At 34.5% G+C, this 19,386-nt stretch overlaps 2 protein-coding genes across 2 annotated transcripts in view; one reads left to right on the top strand and one right to left on the bottom strand.

Moving 5' to 3' along the window:
- The window catches only part of LOC120625586 (band 7 protein AGAP004871-like), a 174,511-nt gene that overhangs the window by 106,106 nt on the left and 49,019 nt on the right, over positions 1-19,386 (top strand). The gene's annotated exons all lie outside the window — the stretch shown is intronic.
- LOC120625590 (cuticle protein 19-like) lies at positions 13,731-16,946 on the bottom strand. The gene is made up of 4 exons (XM_039892654.1): positions 16,833-16,946; positions 16,232-16,328; positions 14,486-14,740; positions 13,731-13,804 (listed from the first exon to the last, which is right to left on the bottom strand). Exons 1-4 carry the CDS (start codon positions 16,944-16,946, stop codon positions 13,731-13,733), a joined length of 540 nt encoding a protein of 179 aa, XP_039748588.1.

Below are 19,386 nucleotides of genomic sequence, written 5' to 3'. Positions count from 1 at the left end.
CATCCTTTACGAGAGCATCCTTGTGTAAAATGCGTATAAAACAATACGAATTATGAGATCCGTATAATAATACCAAACCATCATTTGCTTATTGCATGTTAGGTTGTTTATTTTGCTAATTTTGAAGTACTCGAAGCCCAACCGTTTTCTTATCTTAGTTATGTACCTTCCTACTCAGTCCATTACTACCGGTTGATATATTTTTTTCAATGTTTTTCAATTTAAATGTTTCAATCCTGCAAAACGCGTTTCCTACTCAAAACTCGATTATGTTTAGACTTCCGTATTCCCTACATCTGACGATAAAATTAAAACCTAATAAAATCCCTTTCACGTATAGTGTTTGTATACTCTTTGGTTGGGCGTAGGATATATTTCAAAAATCTAATCCAACGAGTATTAATACTATAGTTTTATTTCGAAAAACTCGTTTGGGGGAAGTACTACCGCCTTGCTTTTTTCTGTCGCTAAGCAGCATTGCTGCGTTCCGGCCTGAAGGGCTTGATTACAGGTGCATGAGACTTAACATCTACGCCTCAGGTTTTTGGACATAGGGCGAAAGTTTGTAGGACGTGTTAATTGCACGCCCTGAATTCTGGTTAGCAAATCGACTTGGCATCGAGCGGCGAAAACTTACGATACGCCTCTGGATGCATAGTAAACTGACCTATAAAGCTTTTAACAACTTCTCTATATGGACTAAGGCACAGTTAAACTCAAAATGGTACAGGCTAACGTATAGATTATTATGGAAAACATACAAACCACTCCCTTTATGCATTTACATTATTTACTTAATTAGTAAGCAACTTTGTAATGACAAATGCGTGTGGTGATAACTGGTGTCGTTATGCGCTAATCGAGTTCCATTCCATACATGTTTCACTAAACGACATAATATGCGTAATATATCCAATTAAAGTAAGGCTGTATGGAGGGCTCTCGCTTTGAGTTATGGAGACGACTTCGAGGTTTTATTTACTATCGGACCGGCCTACGTCACGGTAGCTCTTGCGCAAACAAAAGACACACACTTAATATTCAGCAAAATAATTTTAATGGATTTTATTCAATTTTATAACTTGCCATAATTTTTTGTTTAACATTGAAGTAAGTAAATAAAAAGAAACCTTATTCCAAACAAAACGTCGTATACCGCTTAGCGCATGTTGCACGTGGTGGGTGTATTTCTTGTACTATTAGTAATATCTTAACAGACCACGGCATACGAAATCAATGTAAATGTTTTTCAATTTTCAAAATCACAAGTGTTTGAGCGTTCCAGAGCATGTAATCAAGTAGCTTAGAACAGTACTAGAGCTGCATCTGGACAGAAAACAGTTGTTGTTAGTGATGTATTATCTGTGTTTCAGGGAGTTCACCCAACCAATCTCTTAATATAGGTATTTAAATATTATATTACTTGTCTTACTGTAAGTAGTCCTGATGTGATGATTCAAGTAAGACACTCTTTGGACTAACCAACTCTTTCACAGATAACAACAAATGTGCAGTGTAAATTAAATTATCGGCAAAAAATACGTGTAAATTTTATGGGTATTCTTACTGCTATTACAAATACAAAGGTGTGTTTGTTTATTTATCCTTCTTTTACGCCCTAACTAAGCAGCCAACCAACTTGGTTTTTAGCATAGAGTTAGTTGAAACAAAAAAAACAATTGTTGCTTATATTGATTTTATAAAATAAGTACACCATTATGGAGAGACTTAGCCGAGTAGGCAATAAATGATATAATTTATACACAATTTATAAATGCAATTAAAAATTTTATTTTATAAAATTAGATAGGTAATACTATACATGATTATTTTAAGGTCTGAATACTGTTCTTATGAAAACAATAAATTACTTAAACCGCAAGATCCCACAAACTGTCGTACCACAAATCCGTCTTTGTCTTGCCGCATGTCTGCGCTCACCGTTATTGTCGCGTCGGAAGCGTTACTTTTAAAAGTCAAGGGTATCTTTCTTATTCTGGACCAATGTTAACTTGTGTTATTTAAATATCATGACAGACATAGCGACGATGCTGAGACGCCTTTCGAAAAGCGCATTTTTTTCTCAGAAGGACATTGATACATCGTTAAAAACATTAATGTTCATAATGCACTCCGAAATAAACAGAGTTATAGCCAATTAATCTTCCAATACAATCAGCGAGCTTACAAATTAGTAAAATCTTAAATCATTCAATACAGTTTAAAAATCTTTTTAAAAAAGATTGATCTGACTAAGTGCAATAACTTTTTAAGAAACTTTATTGGTAAAAAACTACTGTTTGTTTTCCTGGAAAAGCTAACAAATAAATAACAACTTATAACTAAGTTATGAGTTACCATTATTAAAATCAAACAAAGCATTATCAATAAATAACGTTAGCATAATATTAGCAGTATGCCGTTACATTCTTATAATAAATGGTAAAATTTATATTTTTTTCAACCTACTTAAAAAAGGAGGAGATTCGAAATTCGACGGTTGTTTTTTTTTTTTTATATATTTGTTACGCTAGTACACCGATACACAGATTTTCGTAAACCTTTTTTGTTTGGTATGTCATATTACCATTTTAACTTGATGAGGATCTATAGGAAGGATCCTGAAAAAGTCGAGGGAACACTTCATTTATACTGATTTAGGTATTATTAATGTAACTTAAACATTTTTTAGTTGGGTCATACTGATGTTTATATGTACTAAATGGTACCTTTGTGAAGACCATGGATCGCCACTGAAAACTATACAAAAATAAGTACTACACTAGCAGCGCTTCGATTATGGTATATAGTAGGTAAGCAATTTATGCTCGTCACAATAAAGGAGCTGATGGTGAAGTGACGGGAGAACTCCTCAACCAATAACACCCCGGCTTCGGGATAAGTATTTTGTAAAAGGTTATGAGCAGTTGACATTTGGCTTTTATAACTTTGATATAATTGCAAAACTACGCACTAAAATGCGTAAAAAAAAATTGAAAATTATAATATTAATATATACATGCTTTCCTTACAACATTTTATTTGGCACCGACTTAAAATGTTGCAAATATTTATTATAAGTTGATTTACATAGTCAGGTTTTTGTCAAAAAAAAAATTATAATTTGATCGTAATCGTAACAAATGCATCTTTGTAAGCCGTTTTAGTATTATTCCTTGAATTGCACTATATGATTACTTAACATTACCTACCGTTTAGTCGTGAAGACAGTTTTAACAAGACTACTATCAATGCCCTGATATCATGTTGGGGTTTAATTTATCTTTTTGTTCTAAATCGAAGTCGTGGCTGTATTAAGAAACGACGTACCAACACTTTTTGCACTAAAATGTCTACTGCTACTGTAATGTTAAACAAAATAAACATAACTTTCCCGCCTTGTTACCTAGTGCTTAGAATGTTGAATTATTAAAAAATTATATAATATCCCATACCTAGAGACTTTAAGAAATAGTAAACTGTTACAGCTATTTATTTATATATGGGTACTCATATTGTATTAATTGTAATAATTAACCTTTGTAACTTTTTGTTGCCCTCCATTTATATACTTTACTCTCTATAGAAGCCTTCATGATATAGGTACCTATATGTACGTATGCTCCGTAGAGTATATCATAATATAAGGACCTGTAGATTGTGATAAAAAGCAATATTACTGCAAACGTTTAAAGTAATGGTCCTTAAACATCCAACGTAATAACTATATCCGTACTCGATTGATGGTATCGCCATAATTGCATCTGAACTTGGATCATTCCGCGCTATTACTGGATACTATCGGAAAACTGAAAGTATTACAGTTAACAAGGAAATACGCTGGTATGTTGACCACTAGTTATATTAAGACGTATTGTATATAATTAGCAAATTTTGTAAAATATTCTGAAGGATTTACTACACCCTGTTAGCCCTCGTCTACGCAGCAACGGATGGAAAGCTACATTGCTTGGCAACCCGACTTTGTCGGTGTTAGACACGGCAACGCCTACCAACAAACAAAAAACTATTTTCATTTTATCTTTAGCACATTTAGTTGTAAATGTCCACTTTTGGCCATAGGAATGCCCAAGTTTACGCCACTCTAGCCGGTAGCTCTCACTGGTGGAAAGACTTATCTTGTGCTGTTTATATCCCTTCTATTTACTTTTCTTTTTTTTTTTTATACTCTTTATTGGTACACCACTCAGAAAAACGAGACAAAAAAAAGAACAAAAAAAATTTGGAAAATCCAAAAGTGCACGCCTCATAATCTCATTTTTTTTATTCAGTTTTTGTAAACAAGACACGGGAATGTCATAATGATTGCACATTGAAAGTTACAATTAATATTAGCTAGAATAATTACATGGAAATTTAACGACAGTGAATTGAACGCTCATATTAACAAAGAAATTATGTCGTGTGTTACTTTAGATAATTAAAAAAAAAATATTCCGATACGATCATTTTTTCGACCAATTTTGATGCCACATACACCCGTCCATACACGGACGTCCAGAAAAGATTATGTTTAATGTTATTATTTACTATGTTAAACAAAAAAATTGTTATTGAAATGTATTTTATGTGCCTGACAAATTATTTGACTTGATATTAGTGTACTCAAATTAACCTGTAAGTGCAATATAAATAACAAAAAATCAATTTCAGTTTCGAGAAAACTGCTTTTTTTGAAATGTCGAGAGTAGAGCACAACCTCAACGCTTCGCTTATGAGGCGTGCAAAACACATGAAATTTTCTTCCATTCAACTTTCAATTACAATTGAGTCTACAATCTTAGTTCAAATCTCTGATTTTTTCTTTTTTTCTCACAATTCCGTCTTAACATAATCACCTGCATTATAAGCAACACATTTTGTTATTGTAATATTTCAATGCAATTTAACCATACAATTACAATTCGTAAAGGTCTATCCTACGGAACATAATATCATAATTCTTACCGTTAAATTGATTACAGTATTGCTTTTACAAATAGACGTACCTACCTATGTTATTTAAACTCTTACAAAACGCCAAAGTGGATAAACAAAATATAACGCAAACTTATCTAACTTGTTAAGAAAATAAATTGCAAGTAGTTTACCAACTACATTTATTCTTTATTCAATTAAATACAGTAGCTGTTTGTATATTATTTTATTTTAGGTATCAGTAGGCATGTATTTGGTTATGTGTGTTAGAACTTTTTTTGACTTACTTATTTTACCTACACTTCACTTCACTTATTAGGACTTTTTTATCACTTATTCAATGATAAGTCAGGTCGACTTGTCGTTGAATAAAATGTTATCTACACCACAAATAAAATTAACTCAGCAAGGAATGTAACATATATTTTTGATATAAAATATATATTTCAAAAATAAATAAATATGCTACGACAATACACACATCGCCATCTAGCGCCAAAGTAAGCCTAGCTTCTGTTATGGGTACTACGATGGTGATGAATATTTTTATGCATAATATACATAAAATACTTATAATATACAGATAAACACCCAGACACTGAAAAACATTCATTTTCATCACACACACATTTTCCAGTCGTGGGAATCGAACCCACGGTCTTTGACTCAGACAGCAGGGTCACTGCAAACTGCGCCAATGGGCCGTCAAAATGTATGTTATATTCCTTTTGTGACTTCTGTTTTACAGGTGTGAATTGACTTATAAATACGTTTCAATACAAGTATGGACTACTATTTCGTAACACAAACACACAAATAAATTTTAAGATGATGAAATATTCTACAAGATTATTTTCATGATGACGAGGTCGCGGGCAAAAACTAGTTGGTAGTGATCTCAATATATTAAAAACTATCTGTTGCCCGCCTTCTTCGTCCATGTTTACTAGGTACTGTTTTTTACAAATGCCGTGGAATCCGTTTGTTTTCCTGGGATAAAAGGTAGCCTAAGATACTTTCCCTTCCTTTCAACGAACTTAGTGCCAAAAATCAAGTTTATTGGTTGGTTAGTGATGGGGGGACAGACAAACAAACAAACGCACTTTCTCATGTATATTAAGTTAGGATATCTTATTGTAGTGTGAGATAGTGATATAAGAACATTATGTTTGCATTCTGACATAATAATTGAAAGTCAATGTAAACAAAACCGTCAGTGTACCGCTCTGTCCGAAGAGTTCAGAAATAGTATTTCACCAGAATTGAGTGACGAATTGCAACTGATGTCACAGTGAGTAACATGTCGAAAAGGTCTAACGGTTCTCATACTTTTTAATGTCACTCGACCAGTATGCCAGACGGGATCAATGTCGATCCTTCACAACAAATATTGATCTAAGTAAGATAGATAAGTAAGTATTATTAGCGAAATAGATCTGCACTACGGATTGTACTAGTAGAATAATTATTAATCTGTCATTCTTTTACGCGCTAACTTAGCATTCCAATAACTTGATTTTTGGAATAGAGTTGTTTGAAATATTATATTTATTCTATTTTTTACCCCAATAAAATAAACCGTCCCCAACAAATTGGTATTGAGTTGTACGTTTCTAGATTTTATTTATATGATTCTGCGTTAAATTACGAATAAAAGGTGGAGACCTAACTAATAGTGAAATAATAAAAGTATGATTCAAAATACAAAATCAAGGTGCTAGTAATCCATTATTTATTTTTATTTATTAACTCTTTATTTGTACACCACATCAAGTTCAGAAAAACAAAAAAAATTAACAGACACTTCAAGAATGTTTCTACATACTTCCATAAGCCTTTTGTATCCTTCTGGATACAAAAGGCGGACTTATGGCAAAGAAGCGATCTCTGCCTTTGGATTAGGAAATTTAAAAAGAAAACGAAATGGTGGGGTACATTGTTAAAAACATACATATATAAGATAAAATATAATAACAAATACCGCGTTGTTTAACAGTTTAAATATCACTTCTCTTTATTAAACGAGCATGAACTTTTTGTGCAACATGACACACCTCTTACCAATATTCTTTAGATAATAAAATATTGGATGTGAAGTGCTCACAATAACCGTCAATATAAATACACTCGTAGTTACAAAACAGATTAACAATTTAATTACTAGCTTTTAAAAAGTTTTATGATCTTTAAATGATACGGGCTATAAAGTGTTAATGGGAAGGACATATTAAGTAGAAGATCGAGGTGCGAAGAAAAATGACTATTTTTTCTGGTATATTTGCTTCTGTTGTATCCATAGAAAGAGCAAAATAGTAAAGGTTTTATTTGAATTGAACCAAATTATAAGTTGTATCCAGACAACTTTAGTTCGCTTGGTATCAAATGCGTTAGTGAATATAACTGGGACGGCTTAACATGCTGTCTCCGGCAAAGGAGTTGACAACACGGATTCCTTACTGCAGTTAAGGAATCCGTGTTGTCAACTCCTAACAATTGAGTATTTCCTTGCAGAGTAATCTAACCTAACAATTTTTGAAACCAGCCCTATCCGGGAATCCCAGGGCCTTGTGTCCCGTTCCCGGGCGTATAACAAAGCCAAAACAAGGGATATACCGTGGTGGTTTTTAGTTTGGGTATACCACTTTTAGAGGGGGGAGTCCAACATAACCTACATCCTGCCCAAGGGTCGGAGGTAGCAATCAAGTTTTTTCCACCACGCCAAAAAAGAAGCCCTGGTGACCTGTAAGTGGAGTATGCTAAATCCTTACTAATATTATAAATGCGAAAGTGAGCTTGTTTGTTTGTTTTTCCTTGCTCCACGCCATAACTAAGCAATCAATCTACTTAATTTTTGGCATATAGTTAGTTTTTAGGACCGAGAGGCGTGCATAGAGGGTATGCATAGCGTATGCAGATGTTATAAAATGAAGAAAATCTCCAGTACGAGTTATACACTTTTAAGGGTAGGCTTTTTATAACTCTTACAATGCCTATTCTTAACGTTTTTTATAACTCGTACTGGAGATTTTCTTTTTTTTTATCATTTGCATACTCTCTATGCACGCCATTGCTGCCTATCGTGGTGATTATGAGCAAATCCTCTTGGGAGCGACCTTTACCAGACTTTCTCTTTCATAGGGGAGCTAGATATTCCTATCCACACTGTGATGCCACAAGATTTAAGTTAGGCATAGTTTCAATCAATGGATCACAGCTTGAAAAGTCGTCCTTTTTGATGGGGGGATAAAACAAGTGTAGTGGGATGGAAGTTTCATAGTGGGGAAAAAGAGACCAGAGCCACCTCGATGATCCCAGAGTTTGCATTTTCCCGTAGAATAATGTAATGTGGGTTACAAGTATTTCAGGATGTTACTATAATAGCTATACATCAAATAACGCTTAAGAATTTGCATGGTTTAAAACTGGTTTCCATGTTTAGCAATCTAATTTCTCCAATTTTTTTTCATTATCCATTTAGTTTTATCAAATGTAACCTAATAGAAAGAATTTTAAACTTTTAGAGAGTATTTAGTTTGAAGCGGGCTCACCAAAGAATGCGCGTGCCTTAAATAATAAAGCCTATTAATAAATTAAATGTCAGTTATCTGTCAACACTCAAGCTATAGATGAAAGATACTGTTTAATGTAACAAGATAGTTTGGGCAATAATAATAGGGTTGCCTAAGATGCATTAGAGTGCAATCGAGTAGTTTTGACGCCTTCTCTGGCGCAATTGTGTAGGCTTCGGATTTTTGATGGTGCGTTCTTGGGTTTGATTCCATGATATTGCTCTCATCTCATAATATAAATATTAAGATTTTTAACTTATTGTAAACCACAAAACCACCTTGACATTTCTTTTTAATATAAGCGTTCAAAAATCCAAATAGGTAGGTACTTATAAACTTACTAATAATCCAAATATCAATGTAAGTATTGCTTAAACGTATTCCGGTCATTTTTAGATTCGCAGTGTTTTTCAAATTTGAGGGGCGCTGTCAGTAGAAGTGTATCACACTGCATTGATATGCGAAAAAAACTACAAAACTCAACGACGCCACGTTTATTAATAGTACATTTGTAGATTTCATAAATGCAGATTAAAAGACATGTCAGGATTGTTTATGTTTTCTTAATAACCTAGACGGAGCTAGTATACTCGTAGGTCACTGGGAGAATTTATCGAAGTAACCCTATGGCACCTCTCTTACCGCAATCCTTCTACAATCGCTGAAATTTTAATATTGTTGACGTTCTTGTTTCCGAAATATAATCCTTATTTTAGGGGGATGGGTAAAGGCATGTCAAATAATACTTCTCGAAGCAACGGTAGAAAGACCCCAGATGAACGTCCTATGCCGCAACCACCTTTACTTTGATAGACAGCAATCCGATAGTAACAATAACTTGAATATTACAAATATGTATCTAATAGTAAAACAAAATAACGCATTCTGGCTAAAGGACCTCTAAATATAGGAAAAATAAAAAGACATTGCTTGCAGCAATAAAGCTGACTTAACATGCTTATAATTTTCTGTTCTTATGTGTTCTCCATATTCGTTTATATTTGAGTGGAATAAAGGTGTTATTCTTCTCTCTTTCAGGTTAACATTACATCTATCTTATAATTGTATCGTCCTTTTACATAAGTAAGAATAAGCAGATGAGACATTTCTACAGCCATGTCATAAATCAAACTAGGTATTTCAGTTTTGCAAACATGCTATGAATAACAGATTACACGTTAAGGAAAATTATGATCAGTGGTTGTTTTTTTTAAAGATAATAATTATATCCACCTACGAATTTCCTAGAACATATTATAAATAAATAAAAAATAAATAAATATACTACGACAATACACACATCGCCACCTAGCCCCAAAGTAAGCGTAGCTTGTGTTATGGGTACCAAGATGACTGATGAATATTTTTATGAATTATATACTTATACATAAATACTTAGAAAATACATATAAACACCCAGACACTGAAAAACACTTATGCTCATCACACAAACATTTTCCAGTTGTAGGAATCGAACCCACGGCCTTGGACTCAGAAAGCAGGGTCGCTGTCCACTGCGCCAGCCGGCCGTCCAAATTATGTTGACATCATAATGATAATACTAATACCAAGTAGCATAGGTATTTATTAATTATACCCAAAGCTCTATGATTATTTAGTTATTAAGATTGTTCCGTACAGGAACAAAGTTCTTAATATTTTTATAGGTAGATATATATGTTTTTTTTCTCTTTTTTTCTGCTAACACAATTTGGAGGATTGTTCTTGTTTTATATTTTTTGTGCCTTCTATTGGCTGCAATAGAAAGAACCGATGCAGTTCGTTGGTAACTTACTACACCGACGCGCCTCAAGCGGTAGAAATAACTCACTAATCAGATCAATCACCGGATATGGTCGATATTCACTCGCTCCCGTGATAACATATCTTTTTTTGGTGATGAGTGATAGTGACACGTCTGGACTTATGATTAATAACCAGCTTCCTGTGCCATCGAGGTTCAAATAGGAGAAAAGTCTAGAAACAACCGGGCCCGGTACCCCTGCATGCACGTGGCCTTAAAGGTGGGTTCTCACGCAACATCCCCTATTGCACAAAAGTCACAGAATTAAGAACATATCCTAATTCTGTGGTTTAAATGCATTCATTTGTATGCTACGATTTGAAACATGAAATACTAACATTGAAAAATTGAAGATGGGTTCCGGATTCGCTGAGGTTCAGGTGCGTTAGTCACGATTAAAGTTAAATGTCGAATTCCATTATGGATACGAATCATCGAAAATCATTATAGATGAACTTAAAGAACTCGAAGGCTTATACGAATTCTTTGGAGTGGATCTTTATAATAGTAACATTCATACTTCGACTTCGAACAGCCGTGAAGATCATGTTCTCCATACACATTAACGTTCCAACTCTGAAGCACGAGCCGAGATATAATCTCATAGGAGACATTTAGAGCTTCAACATAATAAAATACAGAATCTGGGTAGTGTGAATATTTTTTTGTTTGTAAGCTATCTACGGCTTAACCACTCAACGAATCTTGACGTAGCTAGGCACAGATATAAGTTAAATCCTGAGGTCGGGCATAGGATACTTTTTATTCTGGAACATCAGCCGGGACCCTTCCCCGCAGGATTTAAAGTAATAGGTAAGAAAATTCAGAGACAGACAGTAATTGATTACTTGCATTTAATTATTTCCAACCCTTTAATACTATTAAAGTTGCGGACCACGGTACTTAATTGAAATCAAACTGTAACATTAAATAATACTCGTGATTTTCACGATATAACAGCAAGTTTCTTAAACATAGTGTAACAGGTGCATACCACGAAAAGTTGGGTATCACGGAAATTATCTGACTACCGGCTTTGGTGTTATTTTTGTTGTTATTTTACGAATTGTTCAACTGTTGTTCAAGAAATGTTGATTAACTACGAAAATCTTTGTTTTTTATAACATTAGAAAATACATTTATCTTATTTTTACTCTTTTAGATAGCTCGTAGATAATATCCTAAATTTGTACATAAAGCGCACCAGATTTTTTTTACTTTTTATTATAAAAATGAATACAGGTAAATCACAGCTTAAATCATGAGACGAACCGAAAACTATATATAATATATGACCAATTTTAACTCTGTTCACGCCCATCTAAGATCATAATGAACCTGGACTTTAAACGTCATCAAAACCACTCAGACATATCTACAATCCGAAAAAAAATTGAAAATACTTCATTGGGATCTGGGATCCAAAGTTAAGATGGGATACGGCTAGTTTTAAAAAAAAGTATTTGCTTAAACTTTTCTTAAATGGACACAACCGGTAATCAAATGCAGGTGGGTAATTTTTACCCAGCAGGACATTGCTACGCCAGACAAGTCGTAAAATAGTTACAATTTTGATTGGAATTGGTTTCATTTATTGCCTTTCACTTCCTACAGGTGATTGCTAAGTTCATCCTTAATAAAATATATAATTCCATCTAAATGTTGGCAGTGCTCTCAAAGTTTTAACTCTCACTAAGTTTTACTATGTCATGACGATCGATCGAAACTAAATCTTATCCCTACATATATATATATAGTAGCTTTTGAAAGACCATGCAGATTGGCCACCTGAATGTAGGTGAACTTTATCGCCATAAACAGGGCAACACTTCGCAGGGCATGCAAGAATCACATCCTGCAATTTGTAAAGTCCCAACCTGTGTCTATTCTAACTTAGAGTAACATGACATACAAATTAAAAATTCAAAACTCCCGACTTACAATACAGTGTACGTTATTCTACTATAGTATATACTTATTATTATTCTATTATACAAATATTGAAGGAGTTGTGAAAAAAATATAGAAATCGCCATTTTATAGTGGCGTCCATATTTGATTTCAAATTTATCAAGGTAGGTATATAGTATTCTACTAGTCAAAACCTTTCATTTGATACCCATATTGTTGGAGTTATGAATGAAGTTATGAAATCCGCCATTTTGTGGTAGGTAAGTTTACACCCCAAACACACAAAGACACGCCAAACTTATAAAACCCGTCGTTTTTGCATCGGTAATTAAAATGAAGAAGCACAACAGGGTTCGTATTTGTCTTTTTTGTTAGGTTAAGCAATCCCAGTAGTGCGAGACGATATGTTCCGACTATTGGCACCAATTTGACACCTATAAGATATAGGTACATAAATGCGAGTTATTTATCATGAGGCGCGAGCGATTTTCATCCCACGTCCCGCACATTTTTAGCCTCAGTTTGACCAGAACTTATAAAAAGAAGACTTGTAAAAATTTATACCGTATTATGCATTTATTAATATTGAAAATAAAAAATTTACAATACATATTTACAATACATGATTCCTTATTAATAAATAAGGAACGCTAAAATCGCGACGCCTCGTAACATAACTTCGCTACAGTTGAATAGCCTACTCGTAAATACATTGCTAAGTGTAAGCGAAGAGATTTTGCTATAAGATTTTCACTAAATATATCATCTCATCGTATTTTAAACAATAGAATATATTCATTATTGACAATGTTTTGTATTATTATAATAATTAAGGCACAATTTCTGAGAGAGAATTCAAAAATCAAAAATTTAAGACTTAACATGACTTAAAGTTATAATGCAAGTAAATAATGCATTGTGAATACATCAACTAAAAAAATAATTATTAAAATACTTACTTGCTTTGATCACAATCACTATAAATTAATCTCAGCATATGCCTAAAAAAACTATGTTATATTACAAAATCATATCATTAAGCTGACAGTTTTATTGTTTGTTATTCGAACGCGCTAATATCAGGAACAACGAGTCAGATTTGTACAAGTAAAACTATTCGTTTCGTCTATTAGATAGTGAAAGTGGGTGACACCGAAGGAACGACATAACTAGTATATGTCCTTAAATCATTTTGCAAATATACTTTAAACAAACTGGCATACGGAATATCATTGACTGACTTTTAGTCAAAATGGCGGCCTAAAGACGCCATAATGCCTTATGATTTTAAGTAATTGTAAGTTGATATAGAAGCTACATCTACGTAATGATTTTTTTTTTAAATAATCATTAAGACAACCCAGTACAATCATCACAAGAGCGCTAGAAACAAACAAACTTGAGATAATATGATCTATTCACCAATGGGTACATGCCAATCTATGGACTATACTTTCTACTATATAAGAGCAATGTATAAACCTACGTGTAAATTCTTAGATGTAACGCTAGTAGAAATTGTTCGAAGGCCCGTCGAATTCAAAGTCGTACTCGGGAAACTGCACTGCAACCTTGGGGTACACTGGAAAACAAAATACAATATAAGAGACAATGGCTTTAAGAATCGTCAACAATGGGGTTACGGTATGTTATCAGACGCTAATTGGACATTTTATTATTATGTTTGGCTGCAACTAAAATTGTTTTATCTACCTGCAGCTATTGTGTCTTAGGTAACGTTATTTGAAGTGTCGTCTGATTGTGTCACGGTGACAAATTCAAGTTATTGGATGTTATCATTATGGATCATTTCATCAGCGTAAACTGGTATAGAGGTATAAACCCACTTGCTCTTTAATCCTGATTGCCACGCTATCAGGAAATCAAGTTCTACTTACATATTAAGTATTTAAACAAAAGACACTTAACTGCCATTGGGCAAGATGGCGGGCGAGATATAGGAACTTCGTATAATTGACAAACTAAATTATCATAACAGTGATAATTTATATATCTCATTAATTTAGGCCTATTAGGTAAAAAATTATAAAAAATAAGTTATTGAAAGTAATAATAGTAGAGCGTCGCTGCATATGATTTCAAACAGTATTTAACTTCTGCGGAGTCGCAATAAAAATAATATGTTGACATAATTGATGAGTTTTGTTCAATTAATACATATAATTCCTTATTTGTATTAATGATTTTTGCTTAAGCGGCATAGGAAAAGAGTAAGGTGAGATCAAAAGTAAAAGAAACTTACAAAATGGTGACGGTGAAGCATAGATTTGCTGTGGCAGAACTTCAGGCCTAAAAACTTGCTTAGGTATCTGTACAGGCACCGGCACAGGATTCTGTACATATTGTATGACGGCAGGTTGTATGGGTGGCAGCGGCTTAGGTGTCGGGTGTACACTGGGTCCGACTTTAGAGACCACAGCGTTGAAACCGTGAACTGGATCGGCTGTGTAGTCCACTGTACGGATTGAACCGTCCGGCTCTACTAGAGAATATTGACCTGTAATTTTTTTTTATAATTATGAATACTGATAATATATTTGTCCAATTTTTCACTCTTACAAGAATAAACAAACGCGTACGCATTTTGAATTGTTTATAAATATCTAATACACGTTTTGCGGATAGAACAAAGATAATCTACTCATTAAATTATGCACATTGTCATAAATTATAATATTTTAACAAATTCTATGGTCTCAAAATTCAAAAGCATGAAACATCGTCAGCCAGGTAATATTTCGGTTATCACAAGAGAATAAATACTGAAATATATTTAGATTTATTAATTTATTTGAAGCGGTGACAGCGCAGTGGGAGATTCACTTCAGTTTCGGAGCCCGAGTTCGAATCCCAGTACGCACCTGTAACTTAAGTTTTGTGCGTTTTAAGTAATTAAAAATATCACTTGCTTTAACGGTGAAGGAAAACATAATGTTCTCAAAAGTATGTGGAGTCAACCGATCCGCACTGGGTCAACGTGGTGGACTGCGGCCTCTACCCTTCTCATTGTGGGAGGATATCCGAGCCCTAAAGTGAGCCGGTAATGGGTCGATGTGATGGTTTAAATTTATTTACATCGCATATTTTTGGTGGAAATAAATATAGATTTAGGTTTATGTACCTACCTTTATATATTCAAAATTCAGTTAAAAACGATACGAACGATATCCTTTCGATTTTTAAATTATAATGGTTATACAACAATAAACAATATCCACTTATAGTTGATTAAGAATACAAAATGGCGGTGTCGCAATAGGTACAACAATTTTCTCAAAGCCATGTTCCCAGTCATTAGTCGGTTATGTTTGTTGCTAATAAAACGCTAATCACGGCATAGTTTTTCAAACAATGCGCGTTTGTTAATGAAGGCTCTTGAGGTTGGGGTAGTGCGAGAAAATCTCTTTTCGTATGAAATCCTAAAGAATTTTTGTAACAAATACAAACGGTAGCTCTATACTTATGAAACATTTTTTAGGGCTCTGCATTAAAAAAAAAAGCCTATATTTTTAACCAAATTGTCTTGTGGGATTCAAACGTACCATATTGAACTATAATATACCAAGGATTCAAGCTATATGCCCAATTGCATCAAGATAGTTGAGCTATGTACTAAAGTAGCATAACTTATATGTTTATAGGTAAGATACTGATATTGCACATAAAAAACGGTTATACTTAATGTGGCAAAAATACTGAAATAGGTGTGGTCTGAATACCAAATGAACATCTTTAGACCCAGTCCAATACAGAACGAACTAGAAAACTCAAAATTCAAAATTAATTTATTTCAAGTAGGCCTACTTTATAAGCACTTTTGAAACGTCAAGTATGTATGTTTGTAGTGTCTCTACCACCGGTTCGGAAAGCAGATTCTACTGAGAAGAGCCGGCAAGAAACTCAGTTGTTGCTCTAGGTGGTCATATGGTTGACACATTAATTCGTCGTTGTCTCATCCAATGAAAATGTACCGTGCTTTTCATATTACCTTTGACGACCCCGCCGTCTCTAGTTTCGTGCTGGGATTTGATGTCACCAGTAGAATGGTCGGCCACTCCATAGTTGAATGAGTATCTGGGACGGTCCTAATAATAGTAATCAGTCTCATTATTTATCATTATTTTTAATATTAAACAACTGTATACATAGGACGAACTAGTTTTGACCGTTGGTTCTATAATAATATTGCTAGAGTTTTAACGACTTTTATCTGAGCCAAAAAAGGAATTGGATTTGTAAATGGATTGGCAAAACTTTACGTACAGACTTTCTAGGAAAGTACCTAAGATTCAGGGCAAGAGATTTACGCCTGTCGTGAGATATGTAATCACCCTGCGGGTTCGTACGTCGTCTGGCAGCACGTCTTTGTTAGTAGGGTGGTAACTAGCCTTGACGGAAGCCTAACAGACAAAATTAAACTGAAATCCAATTAGTTTGATCGTATGTTTGAACGTGCTGATTTCAGGAATTTATAATCGATTAATTTGTTCACTATGTTTATTGGGAAACGCTATGGGCTTTATAAAAAGCAATGAGAGTGTTGAAACGCAAAAGAAGTATTAAATAGAACAAGAAAGCTTTTCCCTCACATCATAATACTCTAGTCCTGGTTCATACACTTGATTAAACACGGGGCTGATCTTAGGTCTCGCCTGAACACAGCTGCACACAATTGCAAACAACACACAATAATACTGAGACATAATGGAAAAAAAACTATGGAAAATTTACTAGGATAAATGCGACTGCTGCGCTGTAAGTTAGTTCCCTGAATAGTACAATAGAGGGTTCACATGCCTTTATAAATAGTCATAGTGAGCCAGCCTTGGTGCGGGGCCGAGTCCGAAAAGATGTTTCCTAGGGCGCGAGCCGGCGTCGGTAGGTGTAAGTGTTACCTACCAATTGAGAAAAGATTCGCACGGTACAATGACGTCGTATGCAAATTAGATTGCAACACAACATTAAGTTTATGGTAACCGTATAGGTGTTATACTGATTATAACGATAATGATAAGAGTTTTTCTTGGACCACTTATCTTATCCCAAATACATAAGAGGCACGCTGAATAATTACTCTACTTAAGGTAAACATGCAGTAAGTTGAAGCTTTGTTTTTTTATATCATAAAAACAGTTTATTATGAAAGAGCTGTTTAAAAACAATCCTTGCTGCTTTGTGTTATGGAGGTGCTATTAATGTTGGTAACAAGAAAACATGTACATTCATAGACTGTTCAACACATAATCCTCCTGTAGTCGGATAAAAAGAACCAGCACCGATACAAATTTGATCGAGATGAATTGGGAAAAGTTTCGCACGGTTATGTGACATGCAAATTAGTTCAAAACGCTAAATCAGTATTTAGTTGCGGTAGTGTAATAATGATTATATGCTGAAAAACCGATACCATGTTTGTATTGAATCGGAATATATTCAATAGCGTTACAGGTGTTTTCGTAAAACAGGTAAACACTCACACAAGCGGTGATAGCCTTGTGGCTAGGACTTCAGCTTCACTTTCGGGGGGCAGAGTTCGAATCCCAGCATACTCCTCTAACTTTTCTAAGTTATGTGCGTTTTAACCAATTAAAATATCAATTGCTTCAATGGTGAAAGAAAACATCGCGGGGAAACCGGCATGCCTCAGAGTTCCCCATAAAGTTCTAAAATTAGTTTGGAGTCCCACAATACGCACTGTGCCAGCGTGTTGGACAACAGTTTCAGCCCTTCTTATTGTGGGAGGAGACCAAAACCCTGTAGTGGGCCGGCAATGGGTTGATATGATGATGATAAACTTTTCGTAACTATAGCTTGATGTCTAGTGCCTATATATCTCATTTGATTTATTGAATAGTAGGTATACAAGTCCACCAATCCGCACTTGGCCAGCGTGGTGGACTACGGCCTTAAACCCTTCTCATTGTAGGAGGAGACCCATGTTCTGTAATGGGCCGGTAATGATGATGATGATGAGGCATACAAGGAATCTCTACGTGATCAAATTAGAAACGAGGAAGATCGATTCTGGTTACATGGAGATTAGACATTGTTTGATTATTGTTTAACTATATGTAGATATCTGAATAGTAATGATAAAACTGAAGCTATCAACAGGAGTTGTAACAATTAGTACACGTAGTACCTCACAATTAGATCACAGTAGGCTATTCTATTTCAACTGCAGTAATTGTTGAGTTTCATCACAGTAAATGTGCAGTAAATGTCTGGTGCTTTAATTTACGTGCGAACCAAAACTATCTAGTGATTACTCAGTACCTTTACTTGCCCAATGATATGATAATAGCTTAGGTTAAGCTCAGACTGATGAGAGTGTTCAATTAAACTTTATTAACGCAACGATTGCACGGAAGGACCAAGATGGCGTATCTGATGGAGAAGAAGAAGTTCGCAGGGCATACAAGGAACAAGTCGTACTAAGTGCAGCCCTTTGTAAATAAACCTGAGGCATAGGTGTTAAGCCACATGTCTATACACTGGCAACCATGCCGTTCAGATTGGAACATAGAAATGCTGCTTGGCGGCAGATACAATTTGAATAATTTGCGGTTATCCGTTCTAAATTTTCATTAGACCTCTAGAAATGTATTCGGGACGATAGGCCCAAATTATGGTTAACCAAATTTAAGCTGCTGGCATAAAAAGACGCTCTATGTCCCTCTCTGATATGATTCCCGGCAAAGGTGAACTTGACCTCAGACAGTTGCGTGAAAGCAACATGGCATAGAATAGAATTCCCCTCCAGTACATGTTTGTGCTTGTATGAAGTGTCCGGGAGGCAGATTCCACTGAGAAGAGCCGACAAGAAACTCAGCAAATTGCTCTTTTCCAACATCGTTTTTTAACAATCTTTAGAATTTTTCTGTTTTGTGAGAAATGAGAGCGGAGTGGCCTGCTTCCAAGCAGCCTTGTCGTTAAGGAATTCATCAATCGTGCAGTAACCACGATTTGTTAAATGTGTTTTAATATATGGTTTAAACTTAGATAAAGGTAGATCTAATATTACCTTCGGTATCATGTTATAAAAGCATATCTGGATTCTGGATATACAAAGGATTTCTGTACTTTTCTCAGACGATATGCACTATCACTAATTTATGTCCGTTTCTAGTAAGTCGGCTGTTT

Source organism: Pararge aegeria, chromosome 8 (assembly GCF_905163445.1).
Source record: "Pararge aegeria chromosome 8, ilParAegt1.1, whole genome shotgun sequence".
Taxonomy (NCBI): domain Eukaryota; kingdom Metazoa; phylum Arthropoda; class Insecta; order Lepidoptera; family Nymphalidae; genus Pararge; species Pararge aegeria.
Note: the sequence above shows the minus strand (reverse complement) of the source record. Positions and strands in the feature narration are given on the sequence as shown.